Source organism: Tachyglossus aculeatus, chromosome 2, assembly GCF_015852505.1.
Source record: "Tachyglossus aculeatus isolate mTacAcu1 chromosome 2, mTacAcu1.pri, whole genome shotgun sequence".
Classification (NCBI taxonomy): domain Eukaryota; kingdom Metazoa; phylum Chordata; class Mammalia; order Monotremata; family Tachyglossidae; genus Tachyglossus; species Tachyglossus aculeatus.
Window position 1 is genome coordinate 98,940,994 of NC_052067.1, and position 23,450 is coordinate 98,964,443.

Below are 23,450 nucleotides of genomic sequence, written 5' to 3' on the forward strand. Positions count from 1 at the left end.
CTGAAGAGTGGGAGAGCTCCCTGGAAGAAGGGGAGGTGGGGAGAGAGGTTGGGTATAGTGAGGGGCCGGATAAGAGGGGGACTTCAGATGAAGCAGCATGGCTTAGTGGATAGAGCACGGGTCTAGGAGTCAAAAGGACCTGGGTTCTAATCCCAGTTCTGCCACTTGTCTGGTGTGTGACCTTGAGCAAGTCACTTCACTTCCGAGTGCCTCATTTCATTCATTCATTCATTCAATCGTATTTATTCATTCATTCAATCATATTTATTGAGTGCTTACTGTGTACAGAGCACTGTACTAAGCACTTGGGAAGTACAAGTTCGCAACATGACACTTCTCTCATCTGTAAAATGAGAATTAAAACTGTGAGCCCCATGTGGGACATGGACTGTGTACAAAATGGGGATTAAGACTGTGAGTCCTATGTGGGACTTGGACTGTGTCCAACCTGATTAGCTTGCATCTATCCCAGCGTTTAGAAGAGTGCCTGGCACCTAGTAAAAGTGCTTGACAAGTATCCTAAAAAAAAGGCACAGGGTGGGATTTACTGGTTGTGGCCAAGGGATCAGCTTTTGGCCTCATTCAGTGTCTGATTGTAGTGGAGGCAGAAAACCACAGGGCGTGGGTGGACGGAGAAGTATCTGGTTCCTCAGTGGCAGTGAAGGAGAAGGAGATGGGGGGAGAAGGAGATGAGGGTGTCCCTAAGTTTCCGTCCTTCACGTGTGTCCTTTGCAGTGTGCCCAGGGGTGCCATTTCTGGAATTCCACAGAACAAGACTGCTGCTTGAGAAAGTGTGTAAGTATTCACCCTGTCCTGTGCCCTCTCCAACCCTACTTCATTACGAGATAGAAGTTCACAATTTGCATGACTTCTCTCTTCCTACCTGCTCCCTTACTGTCCCCGAGAACAGACCGTGTCCAGCACCGGGAGAGCCAGAAAGGCCAGGGGATGGGTGGACCAGACAGCTGGGTTGAGCGTGTCTGTTGGGGGACCCTGCCGTCAGCTTGGGCATTTCCCCTGCCTATGGTTTTGGGGGCTGTTGGGGGTAACGGCACCCTCTGAGGTGACCGGCCCTGTTTTTGAAGCCTGGGATCGTTGGGGGTGGCTGGCTATGTTGGAGGTGCCTGGCATCATTGGGGGTGAATAGCCCCGTGGAGATGCCTGGCACTGTGGGGGGTGGCTGGCTTTGTTAGAGATGCCTGGCATCACTGGGAGTGAATAGCCTTATGGAGATGCCTGGCATCGTCGGGGATGGCTATCCCTGTTGGTGGTGTCTGGATCACTGGGGATAACCAGCCCTGTTAGAGGTGCCTGGCATCATTGAAGGTGACCGGCCCCATTGGAGGTGCCTGGCATCAGCGGGGGTGACTGGCCTTGTTGGATCACTGGAGTTACAAGTCCTGTTGGAAGTGCCTGGTATCGACGGGGGTGACTGGCACTGTCCAGAGCAAATGGCCCGGGCTCAGCACTTATGTGGGACATCTGTGGAGCTCCTTTGGGTGCTGACCCTGTTTTCTGTCCTCTTGTGCCTGCAGCACGATGCTACCAACACTGCATGTGAGGTGAGTGAAGACCTCTGGTTGGATGAAACCACGTCCCTTCTCCTCAGGACCCCAGAGGGTCCAGCCAAGGGAAGCGGCCCCCGCCGGGAGCTCAGGGATGGGGCATTCGCACAGCTTAGAGATGCTCTGAACTGGGAATGGAGCCATCGGAGAAAGGAACTCTGTTCTGGCCCTTCTAGGAGGGGAGCAGGAGCAGGGGAGGAGGAAGGGGGGTGCTTCCTGACAGCCCATGTTGGGACCAAACTCGAGTGTCGTGATTGGTAACTGGGGGTCATTGGTAGAATTGCGGAGATTTCTGGCCAGGCGTCCAAGGGCCAAACCCCTGAAATAAGCCTTTGTTCTTGTTTGAGAAAGTCTTGGGGCAGAAGAGTTCACAGAGACTCTTTCTCCATGAGATACATCAATCAATCAACCAATGGTATTTAGTACAGTATAACACTATACTAAACGCTTGGGAAAGTACAAGATAACAGAGTTGGTAAACATTCATTCATTCATTCAATCATATTTATTGAACACTTACTGTGTGCAGAGCACTGTATTAAGCGCTTGGGAGAGTACAATACAACAACGTAGCAGACATATTCCCTGCCCACAGTGAGCTTACAGTCTAGAGGGGGAGACAGACATTAATATAAATGAATAAATTACAGATATGTACATAAGTGCTGTGGGGCTGGGAGGGAGGACTGAATAAAAGGAGCAAGTCAGGGCAATGCAGAAGGGAATGGGAAAAATGGAAAGGAGGACTTAGTCAGGGAAGGCCTCTTGGAGGAGATGTGCCTTCAATAAGGCTTTGAAGGGCAGGAGAGTAATTGTCTGTAGGATTTAAAGAGGGAGGGCATTCCAGGACAGAGGCAGGATTGCGGGTGAGAGGTCAGTGATGAGAGAGATAAGATCGAGGTACAGTAAGTTGGCATTAGAGGGGTGAAGTATGTGGGCTCCATTGTAGTAGAAGAGTAGCAAAGTGAGGTATGAGGGAGCAAGGTGATTGACTGCTTTAAAGCAAATGGTGAGAAGTTTTTGTTTCACGTGCAGGTGGATGGGCAACCACTGAAGTTTTTTGAGGAGTGGGGAAAACATGGTCGGAATGTTTTTGAAGGAAAATGATCCAGCAGCAGAGTGGAGTATGGACTGGAGTGGGGAGAGGCAGGGGGCAGGGAGGTCAGCAAGCAAAACTCCTCACTCTCGGCTTCAAGGCTGTCCATCACCTCACCCCCTCCTACCTCACCTCCCTTCTCTTCTTCTACAGCCCAGCCTGCATCCTCTGCTCCTCTGCCGCTCACCTCCTCACTGTACCTCGTTCTTGCCTGTCCTGCCATCGACCCCTTGACCACGTCCTCCCCCTGGCCTGGAATGCCCTCCCTCCGCACATCTGCCAAGCTAGCTCTCTTCCTCCCTTCAAAGCCCTACTGAGAGCTCACCTCCTCCAAGAGGCCTTCCCAGACTGAGCCCCTTTTTCCTCTGCTCCTCCCCATCCCCCCGTCCTACCTAATTCCCCTCCCCACAGCACCTGTATATATGTTTGATCAGATTTATTACCCTATTTATTTTACTTGTACATATTTACTATTCTATTTATTTTGTTAATGATGTGCATCTAGCTTTATTTCTATTTGTTCTGATGACTTGACACCTGTCCACAAGTTTTGTTTTGTTGTCTGTCTTTCCCTTCTAGACTGTGAACCCGTAGTTGGGTAGGGACCGTCTCTATCTGTTGCCAACTTGTACTTCCCAAGTGCTTAGCACAGTGCTCTGCACACACTAAGCGCACAATAAATACAATTGAATGAATGAATGAATGAATTTGGGTATCATCCACATAGAGGTGGTAGTTGGAACCATTTGAGCAAATGAGTTCTCCAAGGGAGTGGGTGTAGATGGAGAATAGAAGGGAACCCAGAACTGAATCTTGAGGGACCCACACAGTTCGAGGATGGAAGGCAGAGGAGGAGACCGTGAAAGAGATTGAGAATTAGTGGCCAGAGAGACTGGAGGAGAATCAGGAGGGGACAGTGTCAGTGAAGCCAAGGTTGGATAATGTTTCCAGGAGAAGGGGGTGGTCGACAGTGTGGAAGGTAGCTGAGAGGTCAAGGAGGATTAGGATGGAGTAGAGGCTGTTGGATTTGGCAAGAAGATCACTAATGACTTTTGAGAGGGTAGTTTCTGTGGAGTGAAGGGGAAAGATGCCATGTGCTTCCTGCCCATATGGGCTCCTGGTGTGTGTGACATCTCTCCTCTTTATCCCTGCAGCTGCTCTCCAGGACAGACCACATCCAGGGCTGGTAAGCGTCCACGCAGGGCACTAAAGGGCTGGCTGGGCACAACTATTCAAAGCCACCCTGATGGTTAAGTGGGGCATTCCAGGTTTAGATATGGTAAGGTTGAGCATCATAAAACACAATTCCATCAAGCCAACAGCACTGTCCGTGCTGGGTCAGCCTCACTGTCCATAGCTCAGTGGAAAGAGCCCGGACTTTGGAGTAGGAGGTCATGGGTTCAAATCCCAGCTCCGCCGACTGTCAGCTGGGTGACTTTGGGCAAGTCACTTCACTTCTCTGGGCCTCAGTTTCCTCATCTATAAAATGGGGATTAAGATTGTGAGCCCTACGTGGGGCAGCCTGATCACCTTTGTATCCCCCCTGTGCTTAGAACAGTGCTTTGCACTTAGTAAGCGCTTAACAGATACCATCACTATCCACCTCCGCATCAAACAGAAACTCCTCATCATTGGCTTTGAAGCACTCAATCACCTCACTCCTTCCTCCCTCATCTCCCCAATCGCCTAATAAGACCCAACGTCGCTCTTTTAATGCCATCCTAATCACCGTCGCTCTCTGGTCTGTCTCGCTACCAACCTCTCTCCCACGTCCTGCCTGTCTCTGGCCTGGAACGCCCTCCCTCTGTATATATGTATATATGTTTGTACATATTTATTGCTCCATTTATTTATTTATTTATTTTACTTGTACATATCTATTCTATTTTGTTAGTATGTTTGGTTTTGTTCTCTGTCTCCCCCTTTCAGTCTGTGAGCCCACTGTTGGGTAGGGACTGGCTATATGTTGCCAACTTGTACTTCCCAAGCGCTTAGTACAGTGCTCTGCACACAGTAAGCGCTCAATAAATACAATTGATTGATTGATTGATTGATCCCCTCTCCGGCTCCAACTTTCCCTCCAGTGTCCCAGCATGGACCGCTCACTCAAGGCTCTAGCCAAACCCTCTGGCAATTGTTAGTGATTCTGGCTACACAGTTTCCTGTCGGGAGTGGATTCTATCTGCTTATCTCCCTTTTGGGGAAGAAGTAATTTTTGGTTTTTCATTCATTCATTAATTAATTCATTCAATCAAATTTGTTGGGCACTTACTGTGTGTGGAGCACTGTACTAAGCTCTTGGAAAGAACAATTCAGCAGTAGAGACAGACCCTGCCCACGGCAGACTTACAGACTGGGGCGGGGGGCGAGCAGACATTAAAACAAGTATGCAGGCATCAATAGATATAAATGGAATTATAGATATACACATATATACGTAAGTGTTGTGGGGCGGGGAGCAGGGGGGAAGAGCAAAGGGAGCAACTCGAGGTGACGCGGAAGGGAGAGGGAGCTGAGGAAGTGGGAGCTTAGTCTGGGAAGGCCTCTTGGAGGAGGTACATCTTCAGTAGGGCTTTGAAGGGGGGAAGTGAGCTAGTCTGGCAGATGTGAGGAGGGAGGGCATTTCAGGCCAGAGGTAGGACGTGGGCCAGGAGTCGGTGGTGAGAAAGGTGAGAACGAGGCCCACTGAGGAGGTTAGTGGCAGAGGAACGGAGTGTGCGGGCTGGGCTGTAGAAAGAGAGAAGGGAGGTGAGCTAAGAAGGGTCACGGGGATGGAGAGCTCTGGTCCCCGGCCCTTCCTGGGTGGAAGGAAGGGCAGAACCCACCTCTGGGCCAGACGGACCCCACTCCACCACTCGGAAGGGCCCCTGGTCCTGGAATCCATGGCCACCAGCGAGGGGGGCAGTGTCGACCATTCCACAGACAGCCATCACCCTGAGAAACTTGACTGCTTTCAGAGAGAATCCTGTGAACTTGGCTGTCGCCACTCAGAAAAGGCCTTTGGAGAGGAAGTCCTGGGTAAGTAGCCCCTGGCCCTGGCCCTGCCCTGCTCTCTTCCCTACCCCCTGATCTGGGCCCGCTCCTAACACCTGTTCCTGCCCCCCACCATGCTGCTCCTGTCCTTCACTATCCTGCCCAGTCCATGCCCACTGTGCCCTGTCCCTGCTCCTGCCCCGATCCCAGCCCTGGCCATCTGACTTTCAGAAGGGGCCCAGGCCGCAGCCCAGATCTCCATGCTGGGAAGCTGGGCTCGAGCCCCAAGTGTTCAGACGTGGAGATCCCTTAGGCTACAACCGGGCCCGCTGAGGGTTAATGCTTGACCGGAAAGGTCGCAGTCGTTAGTGACCTTCGGGAAAGTTTCCAGGTGAAGGAGCCGGCAAAGAGCCGATCAGCGTTTGGTCTTTGGTCGTGGGGGAGTAGTGTCGGTCAGGCTTGGCCGGACGGCTGGCATGGCACCGCTCACTCACTTCCTGGTCCTCCCGTGCCTGATCCGAGTCCTGAAGGCTCAGCTCTATCCCTTGCAGGGGGAAAGGGTGGCCTGACTCTCCCCCACCCTCGAGATTCCCCCTTCTAAGCTGTGAGCCCGTTGTTGGGTAGGGACCATCTCCATATGTTGCCAACTTGGACTTCCCAAGCGCTTAGTACAGTGCTCTGCACACAGTAAACGCTCAATAAATATGATTGAATGAATGAATGTCACCTTCCCCTGAGCTGCAGCTGGGGGCACAGCAGCCCGGTGGCGGAAGGACGGAGTGTGGACGAGGAGGGAGTGCTGGGGTGGAGGGGCAGGTGGCCTAACAGGGAACTGGGCCTGCCACTAAAAAAAAAATCATCCATTCAATTGTGTTTATTGAGACCTTATTGTGTGCAGTGCACTGTACTAGGCTCTTGGGACAGTACAATATAACAATAAACAATTAATTCATTCAATCATATTTATTGAGTGCTTACTGTGTGCAGAGCACTGTACTAAGTGCTTGGGAAGTACAAGTTGGCAATATATAGAGACGATCCCTTCCCAATAATGGGCTCACAGTCTCTTCCCGCAACGAGCTTACAGTTTCCCAACTGCGACTGGCTCCAAGACCTAATTTATTGCCGCTTTCCGGCAGGCCGCCTGACTCCCCCGACGGCCCCGTTCGCGTCTTCCATCGGAGCCCACGCGGTGACGCTGGGGTGGAAACCGGCCAACGTGGCGGGAGTGAAGTACGTTGTCCAGTGGCAGTTCACCCGGCTAACCGGGATCTGGAGCTATGCGGAGGTGAGTGTGGGCACCGCCAACATGTTCTGGCCCCAAGTGCCCAACGGCCCTGCCATTTGCAGTTCGGGAGGAGACTCTGCAAGTGAAACACTTTGTCATAAGTAAATCTATCTTCCCCGAGGCAGCTGCCTTATCTGGTCTGTCCATCCACCCAGTTTCTGGGACTCGGAATGTCCTCTTCCCATCCCTTTCTAACTCCTGGTGGGCTTCTGACTTGATGATCTTGTATCTCACCCGGACCACGCCTGGACCATAGTAACCACTTAATGAATGTTCATTCATTCAGTTGTATTTATTAAGCGCTTACTATGTGCAGAGCACTGTACTAAGCACTTGGGAAGTACAAGTTGGCAGCATAGAGAGATGGTCCCTACCCTACAATGGGCTCACAGTCTAGAATGTTGTTGATATTATTATTTTTAGTAGAAGGGAGGCAAAAGAGGAAAATGGTGTGCACTTGAAGAGAGAACCTGTACCTAGGAGTCAAGACATCTGGGTTTTTAGCTTGGCTGCTGGGTGACTTTGGGAAAATAACTTCTCTGTTCCTCAGTTTCCTCATCTGTAAAATGGGGGTTTGATACCTATTCTCCCTCCTGCTCTCCCTCCATGTGGGACAGGGACGTGGTATCTACTGCAGTGCTAAGTACAGTGCTTGACACATAGTAAGTGCTTGACAAATACCACAATTTTCTTTTTGACTCGGGAACTCTGCCTCCACGTGCACCCTTAGGAGTGGCTCATTGCTTGGGCTGGTTTCCCTCCCTGGGATTGCCTGAATTCCTGGGCAGGAAGACATATTCTAGTTATGGCGTTTTCTGAGATGCTATCGAAGGACATCCATGGGCCAAAGAGTATTATTATTATTATTATTATTATTATTATTATTATCCCCAGCTGAGGCTCAGGCTCTGAGCAGGTGAGGTGGGGTGAGCCATTAGGATGTCATAATAATAATAATGATGGTATTTGTTAAGAGCTTACTATGTGCCAAGCACTGTCCCAACTCCCTGTGGAAGTTGAGGCAGGTGCCACTCATGAGGACAAAACAAGGGGTTTGGGCCTTCAGTGCGATGTTTCCATTGACTGAATTAGATGATGGGTGAACGTTTTAGTTCCCTCTGCATGTGTGGGCATGGCTTGGGTCCCCCAACCTAGCATTCCTGTCGTTCTGTCCTGGTCCCTTGGTCTCCATCCCTATTAGATGATGGATGAACGTTCTAGTTCCCTCTGCATGGGTGGGCATGGCGTGGGTCCCCCAACCTAGCATTCCTGTCATGCTGTCCTGGTCCCTTGGTCTCCATCCCTGCGGTCCTCAACCCTGGTTCCTGGCCCTGTATTCCTCAGCCTCTACTACCATTTCTGAAGTGACAGAAGTTGGTCTGGGCTGCCTCTGGGCCAGCAGTCCCTTCCTTGAATCCACGGGGCTCTTCTTCCTCCTTCTTCCCCTCCGCTGAATTCTTGGGGTTCTTCTCTCCTTCTCCCTGTCTCTTCACTCTATGGGGCTCTGCCACCTCGTCCTCTGCCTCCTATGAATCCATGGAGCTTTTCCTCCTTCTCTGGCTCCTTGCTATCCATGGGGCTCTGCCTTCTTGTCCTCTCCCTCCCCTGAATCCATGGGGCTCTTCCTCCTCCTTCTCCCCCTCCCCTGCTCCAGGGGGATATTTCTCCACTCTAGGCTGTAAGCATATCACGGGCAAGAAATGTATCAACCAACTCTGTTATTCTGTACTCTCCCTGTGCCCTGCACACAATAAGCACTCAATTGACTGATTGACTGACTGATCCGTGACCAGTGGGTGCCCGGTCCTTGGCCGGTGGTGGTTCTGTGCCCATGGGCATCTGCTCTCTCCCTGGGGCAGCCAGTGTCTGAGCCTGTCTACACGGCACAGCCCCTGCACGCTTTCACCGAGGACACATTCCGCGTGGTGTGGATCGTCACGGCTCGGCTTCATCTCTCTTCCCCGCCCAGCACCAGTTACCGGACGCTGGCCACTGGAGGTAACCCATGGGTGGTCAGGTTTCCCCTGGGTGGCTCTGCTCTGCTTGGCCTAGTGGAAAGAGCATGGGCCCGGAAGTCAGAGGACACGAGTTCTAATCCCGGCTCCGCCGCGTGTCTGCTCTGTGACCTCGATTAAGTCACTTCACTGGGCCTCAGTTACTTCATCTGTAAAATGGGGATTAAGGCTGGGAGCTCCATGGGGGACATAGACTGTGTCCAACCTGATTAGCTTGCGTTATCTACCCCAGCGCTTAGAACAGTGTTTGGCTCACACTAAGTGCTTAACAAATACAGTTATTATTATTATTAGTATTATCCCCAGCTGGGGCTCAGGCTCTGAGCAGGTGAGGCGGGGTGAGCCATTAGGATGTCATAATAATAATAATGATGGTATTTGTTAAGAGCTTACTATGTGCCAAGCACTGTTCTAAGCGCTGGGGTAGATACAAGGTAATCAGGTTGTCCCTCGTGGGGCTCACAGTCTTAATCCCCATTTTACAGCAAGTCAACTGACCACCTGGGTATGAGCCTCTGGTCATTTCCACCTTTTTGGATGGCTGGTCTAGGCCAGCAAAGGGCCACGGTTCCCACTGGGAAGTCCTTGGAGGATTTTGCTATCTTGGCTACTGACAACACCCTCCATTAGGTTCCAGATGGGTTCAGCGATACACAGCCGAGGTATCTGTTCATTCATTCATTCATCATCATTCAATCCTATTTATTGAGTGTTTACTGTGTGCAGAGCACTGTAAGTGTTAAGTGCCTACTATGTGCCAGGCACCGTACTAAGTGCTAGGGTGGATACTAGCAAACAGGGGTGGACCAATTCCTGTCCCACTTGGCGCTCACAGTCTCAACACCCATTTTTGCAGATGTGGTAACTGAGGCACAGAGAAGTTCATTCATTCATTCAATCGTATTTATTAATAATAATTTTGGTATTTGTTAAGCGCTTACTATGTGCCAAGCACTGTTCTAAGCTCTGGGGTAGTAATAATAATAATAATTTTGGTATTTGTTAAGCGCTTACTATGTGCCAAGCACCATTCTAAGCGCTGTGGTAGTAATAATAATAATAATTTTGGTATTTCTTAAGCGCTTACTAAGTGCCAAGCACTGTTCTAAGCACTGGGGGGAGATACAAGGTAATCATGTTGTCCCACATTGTGCTCACAGTTTTAATCTCCATTTTCCAGATGAGGTAACTGAGGCCCAGAGAAGTTAAGTGACTTGCCCAAAGTCACACAGCTGACAGGTGGCGGAGCCAGGATTAGAATCCAAGACCTTTGACTCCCAAGCCCAGGATCTTTCCACTAAGCCACGCTGCTTCTCTAGTTATTGAGTGCTTACTGTGTGCAGAGCACTGCACTAAGCACTTGGGAGAGTACAATATAACAACAAACAGACACATTCCTGCCTACAACGAGCTCCCAGTCAAGAGGTGTCACAGTCTAGAGTGAAGTGACTCGTCTAAGGTCACACAGTGGAGCCGGGAATAGAACCCATGACCTTCTGACTCCCAGGCTCAAGCAGCGTGGCTCAGGGGAAAGAGCGTGGGCTTTGGAATCAGAGGTCATGGGTTCAAATCCCGGCTCCGCCAATTGTCCGCTGTGTGACTTTGGGCAAGTCACTTCACTTCTCTGGGCCTCAGTTCCCTCATCTGTAAAATGGGGATTGAGACTGTGAGCCCCGTGTGGGACCACCTGATCACCTTGCAATCTCCCCAGCGCTTAGAACAGTGCTTCGCACATAGTAAGCGCTTAATAAATGCCATTATTATTATTATATCTTTAAGATTGTTTTCTCCTGGCTGGATTGTCAGCTCCTCATGGGCAGTGAGGGAGTCTTTGACTAAAGTTGTATTTTCCCAGAGGACCCAATATAACACGCAGTACAGGCACACAGCCAGGGTTGGATCAATCAATCAATCAATCAATCAATCGTATTTATTGAGCGCTTACTGTGTGCAGAGCACTGTACTAAGTGCTTGGGAAGTACAAGTTGGCAACATATAGAGACAGTCCCTACCCAACAGTGGGCTTACAGTCGAAAAGGGGAGACAGAGAACAAAACCAAACATACTAACAAAATAAAATAAATAGAATAGATATGTACAAGTAAAATAAATAGAGTAATAAATATGTACAAACATATTACATATATACAGGTGCTGTGGGGAAGAGAACTCCCACTACAGTCCAGGTTTGGACTGTTTTCCAAGGGGCTTCCACCCCACCCCTGCTCTGCCCACTGGAAGTCTGTGAGGGGAGCAGGAGTAGTGTTGGCGGGGAGGGGGATGACTTAGATGCTGGAAATTCCTGATGGTTTTGGCTTTCAGACAAGAGCTGGGTTTCCGAGCTCTACCTTCCCGAAAACCCTGCTCCTACCCCGGCCACAGTCTGGGACAGGAAATCGAACGGAGCACATGCGTGTGAGTGAGAGAGAGAGAAACTGGACAATTCCTGTTGACAAAAGCCAAGCCCACCTTCATCTGCCCCACGCCCCTCACCTCTTGGACAGATTTTTCCAGTTCCCAGGATGGGAGAGGAGGCAGAGGGAGATGCAGCACAGCCTAATGGCAAGAGCCCGGCCTTGAGAATCAGAGGATGTGGGTTCTAATCCTGGCTCCGCCACTTGTCTGCTGTGTGACCTTGGGCAAGTCACTTCACTACTCTGTGCCTCTGTTACCTCATCTGTCAGATGGGGATCAAGACTGTGAGCCCCAAGTGGGACAACCTGATTATCTTGTCTCTACCCCGGTGCTTAGCACAGTGCTTGGCACATAGTAAGTGCTTAACAAATACTATAATTATTATTGTTATTCCATAAACATACCTTGCCTGCTGGCTCCTAATGATGGCATTTATTAAGCACTTACTATGTGCAAAGCACTGTTCTAAGCGCTGAAGCACTGTTCTAAGCTCCTAGGCATGCAGATTTCTCTCTTCTCCTAAGGTGGGGCTTAGTGATTTAAAGAGGTGGCAGACCCTTTAACAGCCAGCCACGCTGACAGTTTGGGCATATACATTTCCGTCCCTGGAACTGTGTTTTCTGGGAGCACTCCAGGGGACGGGGACAGAGCAGGGCCAGCCTAGGGCAGTGTCTGAGAGCCACCGGTGATCTTGTAAGTGACTGGCCCCGCCCGGTCTCTCTCTCTCCTCAACCCGCTCCTCTATCAGCCACCCTCTCCTTTGCAGATCAGTGGAATCAAAAATTGCCACCACCCAATCACAATGGCCAGGGAAGCAGGGAGTCATGTAGTGAGGACTCCAGGGGAAGCAGCATGGCCAAGTAGATAGAGCACGAGCTTGGAAATCAGGAGGACTTGTGTTCTAATTCTGGCTTCGCTGCTTGTCTGATGTGTGACCTTGGGAAAGTCACTTCACTTCTCTGTGCCTCAGGTACCTCATCTGTAAAATGGGGATTAAGACTGTGAGCCCCGCGTGGGACATGGACTGTGTATAACCTGACCGGCTTTTATTCGTTCAGTTGTATTTATTGAGCACTTACTGTGTGCAGAACCCCTTACTAAACCCTTGGGAGTGTACAGTATAGCAATAAGCTGACACATTCCCTGCCCACAGCTAACTTATAGTATTTACCCCAGTGCTTAGTACATTCATTCATTCATTCAATCGTATTTATTGAGCGCTTACTGTGTGCAGAGCACTGTACCAAGTGCTTGGGAAGCACAAGTTGGCAACATATAAAGCTTTTGAAAAAGACTTCAGATAACTGTCTTGACAATGGAGTCGACAGTAGGGAATGCCTGCTGAACCCTAGTCACGAGACTGGCGTGGAGGAATTCACTCTTTTCCCTGGCCCTCATGTTTCTGCTGGGACCTGGGTACAACTTTTTCTTTTCCTCCCTCCCTGTATTCTTTCCTAGGGCTCAGTACAGTGTCCCACACACAGTAAGCGCTTAATACAAGCACTACTACTAATTATCCTAATGATGGTATTTGTTAAGTACTTACTATGTGCAAAGCACTGTTCTATGCGCTGGGGGGTGATCAGGTTGTCCCACGTGGGGCTCACAGTCTTAATCCCCATTTTACAGATGAGGGAACTGAGGCACGGAGAAGTCAAGTAACTTGCCCAAAGTCACACAGCTGACAATTGGCGGAGCCGGGATTTGAACCCATGACCTCTGACTCCGAAGGCCGGGCTCTTTCCAGACTGTGACTGGACTAGACTGTGAGTCCACTGTTGGGTAGGGACCGTCTCTATATGTTGCCAACCTGTACTTGCCTGGCACATAATAGTGTTTCACAAATATAATTAAAAATAAAAGCACCAGCGCTGCCTTGTTCTCTTTGACATTGTGCAGATAGGGTGGCTATTTCGAAAGGGTCTATTTCAGATGCCATTTTCATAGTGTTTCTAGTCGCAGCCCTATTGGTAATGTCAAGAGGCACATTATTGCTACCTGAAGCAGAAGTAGCTCATACTGTGGATCTCTGAGGATCAGCAAGCCCCACCTCAATACCCCATTGTACTCTCCCAAGGGCTAAGTATGGAACTCTGAATAGAGTCAGCCCTCAATAAATATCACTGATTGATTGACAAGCTCAGGGGCTGCAGCCCCGAACAGCCCTGGGTTAATTTGGCCCTGCATCCATTGGATACTCAGCAAATGCTGCAGATGAGTAGGTCAAAGGAGCATCATTTGAATGACTTTTGCTAGTGTAATTTCCCTTAGACAGTCATCTGGTCCACTTGGGCCTTTGCCATTCACAGTCCCCGAAACGGCTCCTCTCATCCGAGAGCTTTATAGTGTCAGCCCGGACGTGGTGGAGGTCAGCTGGTCACTGCCGTTGTTCCCGGGTGGTCCAGTTACCGGCTACAACCTCAGACTGGCCAGCGACCGCCAAACGTTGGACGCGGGGACCCAGGCCACGAGCTTCCAGTTTTCCTCCGTCTTGCCGAACACCACGTACAGGTGAGAGGCAGGGTTTGATCCCTCCCTGGCATCCTGCTATTCGTCATAGACATACATGCCCAAACACAAAGCTCACCCTTTCTTTCAGCCCAGGAACTGATGATGTCATGGGAAGTGGGCTGCTGTGATTGTCACAACACAAAAAATGGTTATCATGTGCTTGGGCTCCCAGGCCAGAGTCCCACGTAGCCTCCCTCTCTTATTAGGGGTTGTAAAAACTCATAAAGTGCTTGGTCTCAAGGCCTGAGCCACTCTTCACCTGCCCTGGCCTCACAAGGAATCCTGCCACGTGGGTTAATCTGTCCCCAGGGGAAAGAAAATGGGACCTGAAGACAGCGTCCCGCCTTCTAGCCCTGATTCCACCACTTGTGAGTCACTTACGTTCTCTTCGCCTCAGTTTTCTAATCTGAAAATGAGAATATGATGCCTGTTCTCCCTCCCTCTTAGACTGTGACTCCAGTGTGGGATAAGGACCATGTCCAAACTTAGCTCAAAGCTTCCCCAGCACTTACCACAGTGCTTGGCACACAGTCAGAACTTAGTGAATACCATCATTGTCATTACTGTGCTGTTATGTGGGCATATAGTGGACAGGGCGCAGGCCACGGTGGAAACCGATACCAGGAAATTGTTTTAGGGCAAAGGTCACATCTACGAAGTACAGGCCCCACACATTCTAGGCCCTCAGCAAACACTATAGATTGATGGTTTTTCTCCTGAACAATTGCTGCTCCTTCTCTCCCCCAAAATGTCCCCCAAAATGTCTTTGGGAAATCCAGCTATGCGGGGAGGTGATGTTTGGGTTGGTGAGAGAAAGAGAGGAGCAACTGGGGAGATACAACTGTGCCAGGAGGGTCGATCCCGAACCTTCCTGGGTCTCTGCCAGTGAGATCTAGGGGTGCAAGTTGGCGCTGGTCCCTAGGGCTGGACCCTATTGATGATGATGGTATTTGTTAAGCATTTATTAAGTGACAGGCACTCTACTAAGTGCTGGGGCAGATACAAGCAAATCGAATTTGACACAGTCCCTGTCCCACATGGGTTTCGCAGTCTCAATCTCCATTTTATCAATGAGGTAACTGAGGCACAGAGAAGTAAAGTGACATGCCCACGGTCACATAGAAGACAAGTGGTGGAGCCAGGATTAGAATCCATGACTTTCTGACTCCCAAGTCTGTGCCCTCTCCATTATGCCATGGGGCTTCCTCAGCAGGGGGTTACCAGGGAAATGGTTTCCACTCTCCTGCTCCCGCTGACACGTCGACTCCCTTTCCAACCCACATTTGGAACAGGTTTTCCATCAGGGCCGTGGGTCAGGTGGATCAGGGGCCAGAAGCGGAAGCTAATGTCACCACCGCCCCGTCGTCGACAGGTATGACTTCTCCTCCTCCCTTTCACCCCCTCCTCTGCCCGCCCTCCCCTAGGCTGCCCCTTCAGTGACCTGTGGCCAATGAGACTGGGTGTTCAAAAGCAAATGCAATGGCTTCCCCTTCCCCTGCTCCAGTCAGGATCCTGGGGGTGATGCCTCCATGACTCTCAAAGAGCGGGCTCCTGCAACTATGTGTTTTTGTGAAGACTGCACATGTGTATGTAAACACAAGCCTGCCCCAGTGGTCCCCTATGGGCCCACCCATCTCTCTGGTCCCACTCTACCCTGAGGGCCCAGGGCTCGGTTGAGTGCGGAGGTGGGCGCCTCCAGGAAATGAGCTTTTCTTCTACTTTAGTCCAGGAACAAGCACAGTGGCTCTTTCTGTCCCGAGAGAATTCACTCCGAAAGAGATTCCTGGGGCATTTTGTAGAGGAAACGCACTGTCTCCCGGCAGATGGACGCAGCCAGAGAATTACAGGTCAGTTTGGCGGTGGGCCACATTTGCCAGGGTCTGCAGTGGGACTGTCTCCATCCCTGCCCTCTTCCCACCCTGGAAGGAAACCCTTTCCCAGAGGGGGAAGGGTCAATCCATCAATTAATCAATCAGTGGTATTTAGTGAGCGCTTCCTGTGTGCTAAACGTTCGGGAGAGTATACTATAACAGAGTTGGTAGACCCGTTCCCTGCCCACAATGAGCTTACAGTCATGGAGCTGTTTTGTTTGAGAGGAAATAGGAATCGCAGTTAACGTCCGGCAGCAGCTCGTCTACTTCTGTGAGGGAAATGTGATCTGGGTGAAGGATGCGACCGACATGGGGGACACTTCTGGCCTCCGCGTCTTCTACAACGGCTCCGGGCCGGTTTCCTCTGTCTCGGTGGACTGGCTGTACGGCAAGATCTACTTCATCATGAGTGAAAGGGTGAGGGTTGCGGTGGGAGTCATATAGTGAATCGTCAGGCTGCTGATCCAGGGAATGGACAAACCTTCAAGGCCTCTAAACTTCACTTTGCCTTAAGGTGACCATTTATTTATCCTCCTCCTCCCCCTTTTCCTCTTTCTTTTTCTTCTTCTCCTTCTCTTCTTTCTCCTCCTCCTCCTTCTCCTCCTCATGCTGGGTAGATACAAGATAATCAGGCCAGACACACCACACATGGACTCACAGTCTAAAGGCTAGGGAGCACAACATTGAATCTCCATTTTAGAAGAGTAGTGTGGCCTAGTGAGAAGGTCATGGGCCTGGGATTCAGAGGACCTGGGTTCTAATCCAGACTCTGCCAATTGCTTGCTGTGTGACCGTGGGCAAATCACTTCTCTGAGCCTCAGTTTCCTTAACCATAAAATGGGGATCAAATCCTACTTCCTCCTACTTATATCGTGAGCCCCATGTGGGACAGGGACTGTGCCCAACCTGATAAAACTTACATCTAACCCAATGCTTAGGACAGTGCATGACACACAGTAAGCACTTAGAACAGTGCTTGCCACATAGTAAGCGCTTAACAAATGCCATTAAAAAAAAACAAATATTGAAAAAAGTACATATGAGGAAATACAGGTTCAGAGAATTGCTACAACAGGCAAGTAATGGAACTGGTGTTAGAACCCAGGTCTTCTGATTCCCAGGCCTGGACTCTTTCCACTAGACTATTCATTCATTCATTCAATTGTATTTATTGAGCACTTACTGAGTGCAAAGCACTGTACTAAGCGCTTGGGAAGTACAGGTTGGCAACATTTAGAGACGGTCCCTACCCAACAACAGGCTCACAATCTATTCTGCTTGCTGGGAAGGGCTTTTAGCCCACAAGGCAGTAGGGGAAGCAGCTGTAACCTAGTGGAAAGAGCATGGGCCTGGCGATCAGAGGACCTGGATTTTAATCCCAGCTCCACAACTTGCCTGCTGTGTGACCTCGAGCAAGTCACTTCATTTTTCTGGGCCTCAGTTTCCTCATCTGTAAAATGGGAATTAAACATTTATTCTCCCTCCCCCTTCGATTGCAAGTCCGACATGGAACAGGATTACCTTTAATCTCCCCCAGTGCTCAGTATACTGTTTAGTTAACTCTATAGACCCTCTAGGCTGTAAGCCCCTTCTGGCAAGGAACATGCCTGCTAATTCTACTGTACTCTCCCAAGCGCTTAATACAGTGCTCTGCACATAGTAAGAACTCAGTAAGTACCATTGATCAATCGATTGATTGATTATCACATAGACACTGTCCTCTCCTGGCTCTCCTCCTATCTCTGGGTCCGGTCAATCTCAGGCTCTTTTGCGGGCTCCTCCTCTGCCTCCTATCCTCTAATTGTGGGTGTCCCTCAAGGTTAAGTTCTGGGTCCCCTTCTTTTCTCCATCTACACCCACACCCTTGGAAAACTCATTCACTCACAAGGCTTCAACTATCCCCTCTATGCTGATGACACCCAAATCTACATCTCCAACTCTGATCTCTCTCCCTTTCTGCAGTCTCATAACTCCTCCTGCCTTCAAGACTTGGATGTCCTCCTGTCTCAAACTTAATAAGGCTAAAACTGAACTTCTTATCTTCCCACACAAACCCTGTCCTTCTGCTCACTTCCCATCACTGTTGATGTCCTCACCTTCCTTCCTTCCTTCTCACAAGTTCATAATCTTGGCATTGTCCTTGTCTTCTCTCTCTCATTCAATCCACATATTCAAGCCATCACTAAGTCCTGTCCGTTCTACCTTCACGATATCGCTAAAATCTACCCCTTCCTCTCAATCTAAACTGCTACCACATTAATTCAAGCATTTATCCTATCCCACCTTGATTATTTTATCAGCCTCCTTGCTGACCTCCCTGTCTCCTGTCTCTTCCCACTCCAGTCCATACTCCAATCTGCTGCCCGGATCATTTTCCTTCAAAAACGTTAGGACCATGTTTCCCCAATCCTCAAGAAACTCCAGTGGTTGTCCATCCACCTCTGCATAAAAAACCCCCAAAACTTCTCACCATTGGCTTTAAGGCACTCAATCACCTTGCCCCCTCCAACCTCACCTCTCTCCTCTCCTACTACAACCCAGCCTGCACATTTCATTTCTCTAATGCCGACCTTTTCACTGTACCTCGAGCTCATCTATCTTGCAACTGCCCCTCGTCCACATCCTACCTCTGGCCTGGAATTCCCTCCTTCTTCATAGCAGAGAAATAATTGCTCTCCCCCACTTCAAGGCCTTATTGAAGGCACATTTCCTCTTAGAAGCCTTCCCTGACTAAACCCTCCTCTCCTCTATTCCCACTCCCTTCTGCGTCACCCTGACTTCATTCATCCTTTCTCCCATCCCCACAGCACCTCTGTATATCTATAATTTTATCATTTATGCATGTACATTAATGTCGTTCTTTGCCTCTAGACTGCGAGCTTCTCAGGGGCAGGGAATGTGTCTGTTTGCCATTGTAGTGTACTCTCCCAAGTGCTTAGTACATTGCTTTGCACACAGTAAGCACTCACTAAATAGAATTGAATAAATACAATTGAATGAACACAGTAAGTACTTAACAAATATGAAGTAGTTCAAGATATCTGGAAAACTGCGGTGAGGTTTGGTGGAAAGAGCACACATTGAGGATCTGGATTTCAGTCCTAGCTCTACTATTAGCCTACTGAGGGATCTTGAGCAAGTCACTTAATGTCTCTGGTTCTCCATTTCCTCACCTATAAATGGAGATCATAATCCCTACTTTACTCAGGATGTGGGGATAAAATGCTATCACTGATGTGAAGCTGCTATGGGAAAATGAAAGTGCCACCCACTTTTAGGGTAGTGATGATATTATGTTCAGTGAGAAATATCTGGTCATCAATTTTCTTCTGTTCTGAGCATCCAGCGCTTAGAACAATGCCCAGCACTTAGAACAGTGCTTTGCACATAGTAAGCACTTAATAAATGCCATTATTATTCTTATTCTTATTCTTATTCTTATTATTATGTCCAGGCTCCATCTTGAATTACATTCCCTTCAAGGTTTTGCAGGTGGAAGTCCTAGATGGAATTCTGGACAATTCAGGCTTTGTGGCCACTCTACCTGCCCCATTCCAGTCACATGGTCCTCTTAAAATGACACAACTATGGGGAGGACAGGTCGGGGGTGGGGCACTATCATAGTGAAAGTGCTCGGTGGCCCAGCCTGGTTCAGTGAATGGAAGATAAGTGTTCATCAGAGAGAAACCGGGAGGAGTTGAAATGATAATCAGGGGCCTGAAAATGATGTTTATGATTCCTCAGGTTTGGGGCTGTGATCTGGCGCTTTGCTCTCCACCTGAAGACATCACTCCACCTTCAATTGTGTCACCAAAGAAGCTGGTGGTTGATCCTTATAATGGGTGAGTGCTTTACACGGGGGCTTGAAGGCCTCTCCTGGGTCCACTGAGGCTGGGTCAAGGACAGAGGCAGTGGCGGTGGCTTCAGCTGAGCTCCTGGACAAGCTAGAGTTCCTCTTGGACCGAGGGGCCAGTTGGAGGGCCAAGGGACAGCTGCAAAGGATGTGGGAAGGGGAGCATGGTGGCCAGGGAATCTGAAGATCAGGTCTCGTGGGGATGCCAAGCAGTGAGTTTTCTCTCAGGCCAAGGGACAGGTTCCATTTTTCAGTTCAGTGAACAACAAATTAGACCGTGAGTTCCATGTGAGACAGGGACTACTTCTGATCCGATTTTGCCCCAGCTCTGAGCGCCGTGCTTGGCACAAAGCAAGTGCTTAACAAATTCTGCAATTTTGTATGGTATTCATAAGAAGCAGCGTGGCTCAGTGGAAAGAGCACGGGTTTTGGAGTCAGAGGTCAGGGGTTCAAACCCCTGCTCCGCCAATTGTCAGCTGGGTGACTTTGGGCAAGTCACAACTTCTCTATGCCTCAGTACCTCATCTGTAAAATGGGGATTAAGACTGTGAGCCCCCGTGGGACAACCTGATCACCTTATAACCTCCCCAGTGCTTAGAACAGTGCTTTGCACATAGTAAGAGCTTAATAAATGCCATCATTATTATTATTATTACCTGCCAAGCACTGTCCTAAATGCTGATTATTGTTATCACCATCATAGTGGTTACTGAATGATTTTTCTGCGCCAGCTTTAAAAATCTACCCCTTTCACCCTATCCCTTCTCTCCTCCTCCAAACACTTGCACCCTCTTCTTCCTTTCCCTATCGTCGCCTTCAATTACTCACTCTTGGATGTTTTCTTCCCCTCTGCCTTCAGACACACCTATCTATACCTTTCCTAACCTAAAATTATTTACAGCATTTATTGAGCACTTACCATGTGCTGAGTGCTGTAGTAGTTGCAAGGTTTGGAGATCAGACACAGCCCCTCACTCATATGGTACTGGCATCCTATCTTATTCCCATTTTACAGATGAGCAAACGGAGACCCAGAGAGGTTAAGTGATTTGCCTAAAGTCACACAGTAAGACCGTGGTGGATTCGGGACTGGAATTCAGTTCTCCCGAGGCTCAGTCCTAACCTCTTACGATCTCACTGCACCCTTCAGCTATCACCCTGGCTCTCTCCCTCCCCAAATTCTGTGAACAGGGTGCAAGTATCCAATGCTTCCACATCCTCTCCTCCAACTCCCTTCTTGTCCCTCTACAATCCAGTTTCCATCCTCTTCACTAATAATTATGATTGAGGTGTTTGTTGAGTGTGTATTATATGCCCAGTCATTATACTGGACACTGGGGCAACAATTTTAATAATAATTACGGGATTTGTTAAGCGCTTACTATGCGTCAAGCACTGTTCATTCATTCACTAATTCATTCATTCAATCATATTTTTTGAGTGTTTACTGTGTGCAGAGCACTGTAGTAAGCACTTGGGAAAGTACAATACAGCAATACAGAAGCAGCATGGCTCAGTGGAAAGAGCACGGGCTTTGGAGTCAGAGGTCATGGGTTCGAATCCTGGCTCCGCCACATGTCTGCTGTGTGACCTTGGGTAAGTAACTTAACTTCTCGGAGCCTCAGTTACCTCATCTGTAAAATGGGGATTAAGACTGTGAGTCCCACGTGGGACAAATTGATCGCCTTGTATCCCCCCAGTGCTTAGAACAGTGCTCTGCACATAGTAAGCGCTTAACAAATGCCATCATTATTTATTTATTTATTTAATGAAGAGAGACAATTCCTGCCCAAAACGAGCTCACAGTCTTTGGGTGGGGGGGAGGGGGAGAAGAGAGACATTAGTACAAGTAAACAGACATCAATATAAATAAATAAAATTGCAGCTATATATATAAGTGCTGCGGGGCGGGGAGAGGGAGGAAGAACAAAAGGAATGAGTCAGGGTGACACAGAAGGGAGTGGGAGTTGAGGAAAAGTGGGGCTTAGTCTGGGAAGGCCTCTTGGAAGAGATGTGCTTTCAGTAAGGCTTTGAAGTGGGGGAGAGTAATTGCCCGGCAGATTTGAGGAGGGAGGGCATTCCAGTCCAGAGGTAGGATGTGGGCCGGGGGTCAGCGGCAAGACAGGCAAGATGGAGGCCCAGTGAGAAGGTTAGCACCAGAGGAGCAAAGTGTGCAGGCTGGGTTGTAGAAGGAGAGAAGGGAGGATTAAGACTGTGAGGAGGGGGCAGGAGGGTGCAAGATGATGGGGAACTTTAAAGCCAATGGTGAGGAGTTTTTGTTTGATATGAAGGTGGATAGGCAACCATTGGAGGTTTTTGAGGAGGAGGCTGACATGCCCTGAAAATTTCTGTAGAAAGATAATCAGGTCAGCCGAGTGAAGTATGGACTGAAGTGGGGAGAGGCAGGATGTTGGGAGGTCCAAAGGCGGCTGATGCAGTAATCTAGGAGGGATAGGATGAGTGATTGTACTAACATGGTGGTGGTTTGGATGGAGAGGAAAGAGTGGATTTTAATGATGCTGTGAAGGTGAGAACGGCAGGATTTCGTGACGGATTGGCTATGTGGGTTGAATGAGAGATCAGGGTCTAGGATGACACCAAGGTCGTGGGCTCGTGAGATGCGAAAGTTGGTTGTGCTGTCTACAGTGATGGGAAAGTTGGAGAGAGGACAGGGTTTGGGAGGGAAAACAAGGAGCTCAGTTTTGGACATTATTAAGTTTGAGGCAATGGTAGGACATCCAAGTAGAGATGTCTTGAAGGCAGGAGGAGATGAGAGCCTGGAGAGAGGGAGAGAGATCAGGGGAGGAGACGTAGATTTGGGTATCATCCTCATAGAAATGGCAGTTGAAGCCATGGGAGCAAATGAGTTTTCCAAGGGAATGACTGTAGATGGGGAATAGAAGGGGACTGAAAACTGAACCTTGAAGGATGCCCACAGTTGGGGATAAGAGGGAGAGGAGGCTTACTTTGAAGTGTCAGTGGGACATCCAAGTAGAGATGTCTTGAAGGCTGGTGGAAATGCAAGACTGCAGAGAGGGAGAGAAATGTAGATTTGGGTACCATCAGCATAAAGGTGACAGTTGAAGTCAAACTATGAGCAAATGAGTTTTCTAAGGGAGTGGGTGAAGATGGAGAAAAGAAGAGGACCTAGAACTGAACCTTGAGGGACCCCCACAGTTAGGGGTTGAGCGGCAGAGGAGGAGCCCATGAAAAAGACTGAGAATGAGCGGCCCGAGAGATGGGAGGAGATCCAGGAGAGGACCGTGTCAGTGAAGCTGAGGTTGGATAATGTTTCCATTATCATTTATCATCCAAGCTGACCGGGGAAACAATTTTTGGAATGAATCGGTGCCTTTTCAGAAACACTGGTGCTTTGGAGAGAAGGGTAATTGATTCAAGCGCACCAGGGTTACAATCAACACAAGGGATGTGCAAAGTTTCACTCTTCATGGAAACCCAAAGGACAGCATTCCAAAACCACTGAGCGTCATTTAGAGAGGAAGGGCTTTGACCTCAAATTACTGGACCAGTTCTCAATCTCCGGTCCAGTAGAGAACATGTCTTTGTGTCCTTTCCACCCCCGGTGCTCCCTCTGAGCAGGACCGTGAAGTCCTGCGGTCACTGGCAAGCCAATCGTGCTGCGTATGTGATGGAGTCCCAGTCCTGGGGCAATGTGGGGATCGTTCCCATGGAAACCAACGCTCCTCCCACAGCCCCGGGGTGCGGACTGGTTAACGGAAAATCTTGTACCCTCATTCATTCATTTATTCAGTTCAATTGTATTTATTGAGCACTTACTGTGTGCAAAGCACTGAACTAAACGCTTGGAAGAGTAAAACAGCAGACACATTCCTGCCCACAAC

General features: G+C 49.3%; 1 protein-coding gene across 1 annotated transcript in view; it reads left to right on the top strand.

The window, feature by feature from the left end:
* ROS1 (ROS proto-oncogene 1, receptor tyrosine kinase) overlaps positions 1–23,450 on the top strand; it is a 144,532-nt gene that overhangs the window by 6,611 nt on the left and 114,471 nt on the right. The window contains 10 exon segments of the mRNA XM_038762676.1: positions 736–795; positions 5,619–5,679; positions 6,774–6,922; positions 8,782–8,920; positions 13,662–13,863; positions 15,156–15,235; positions 15,588–15,710; positions 15,967–16,151; positions 19,479–19,576; positions 23,188–23,333. Of these exon segments, the coding sequence (XP_038618604.1) occupies positions 736–795; positions 5,619–5,679; positions 6,774–6,922; positions 8,782–8,920; positions 13,662–13,863; positions 15,156–15,235; positions 15,588–15,710; positions 15,967–16,151; positions 19,479–19,576; positions 23,188–23,333 (1,243 nt within the window).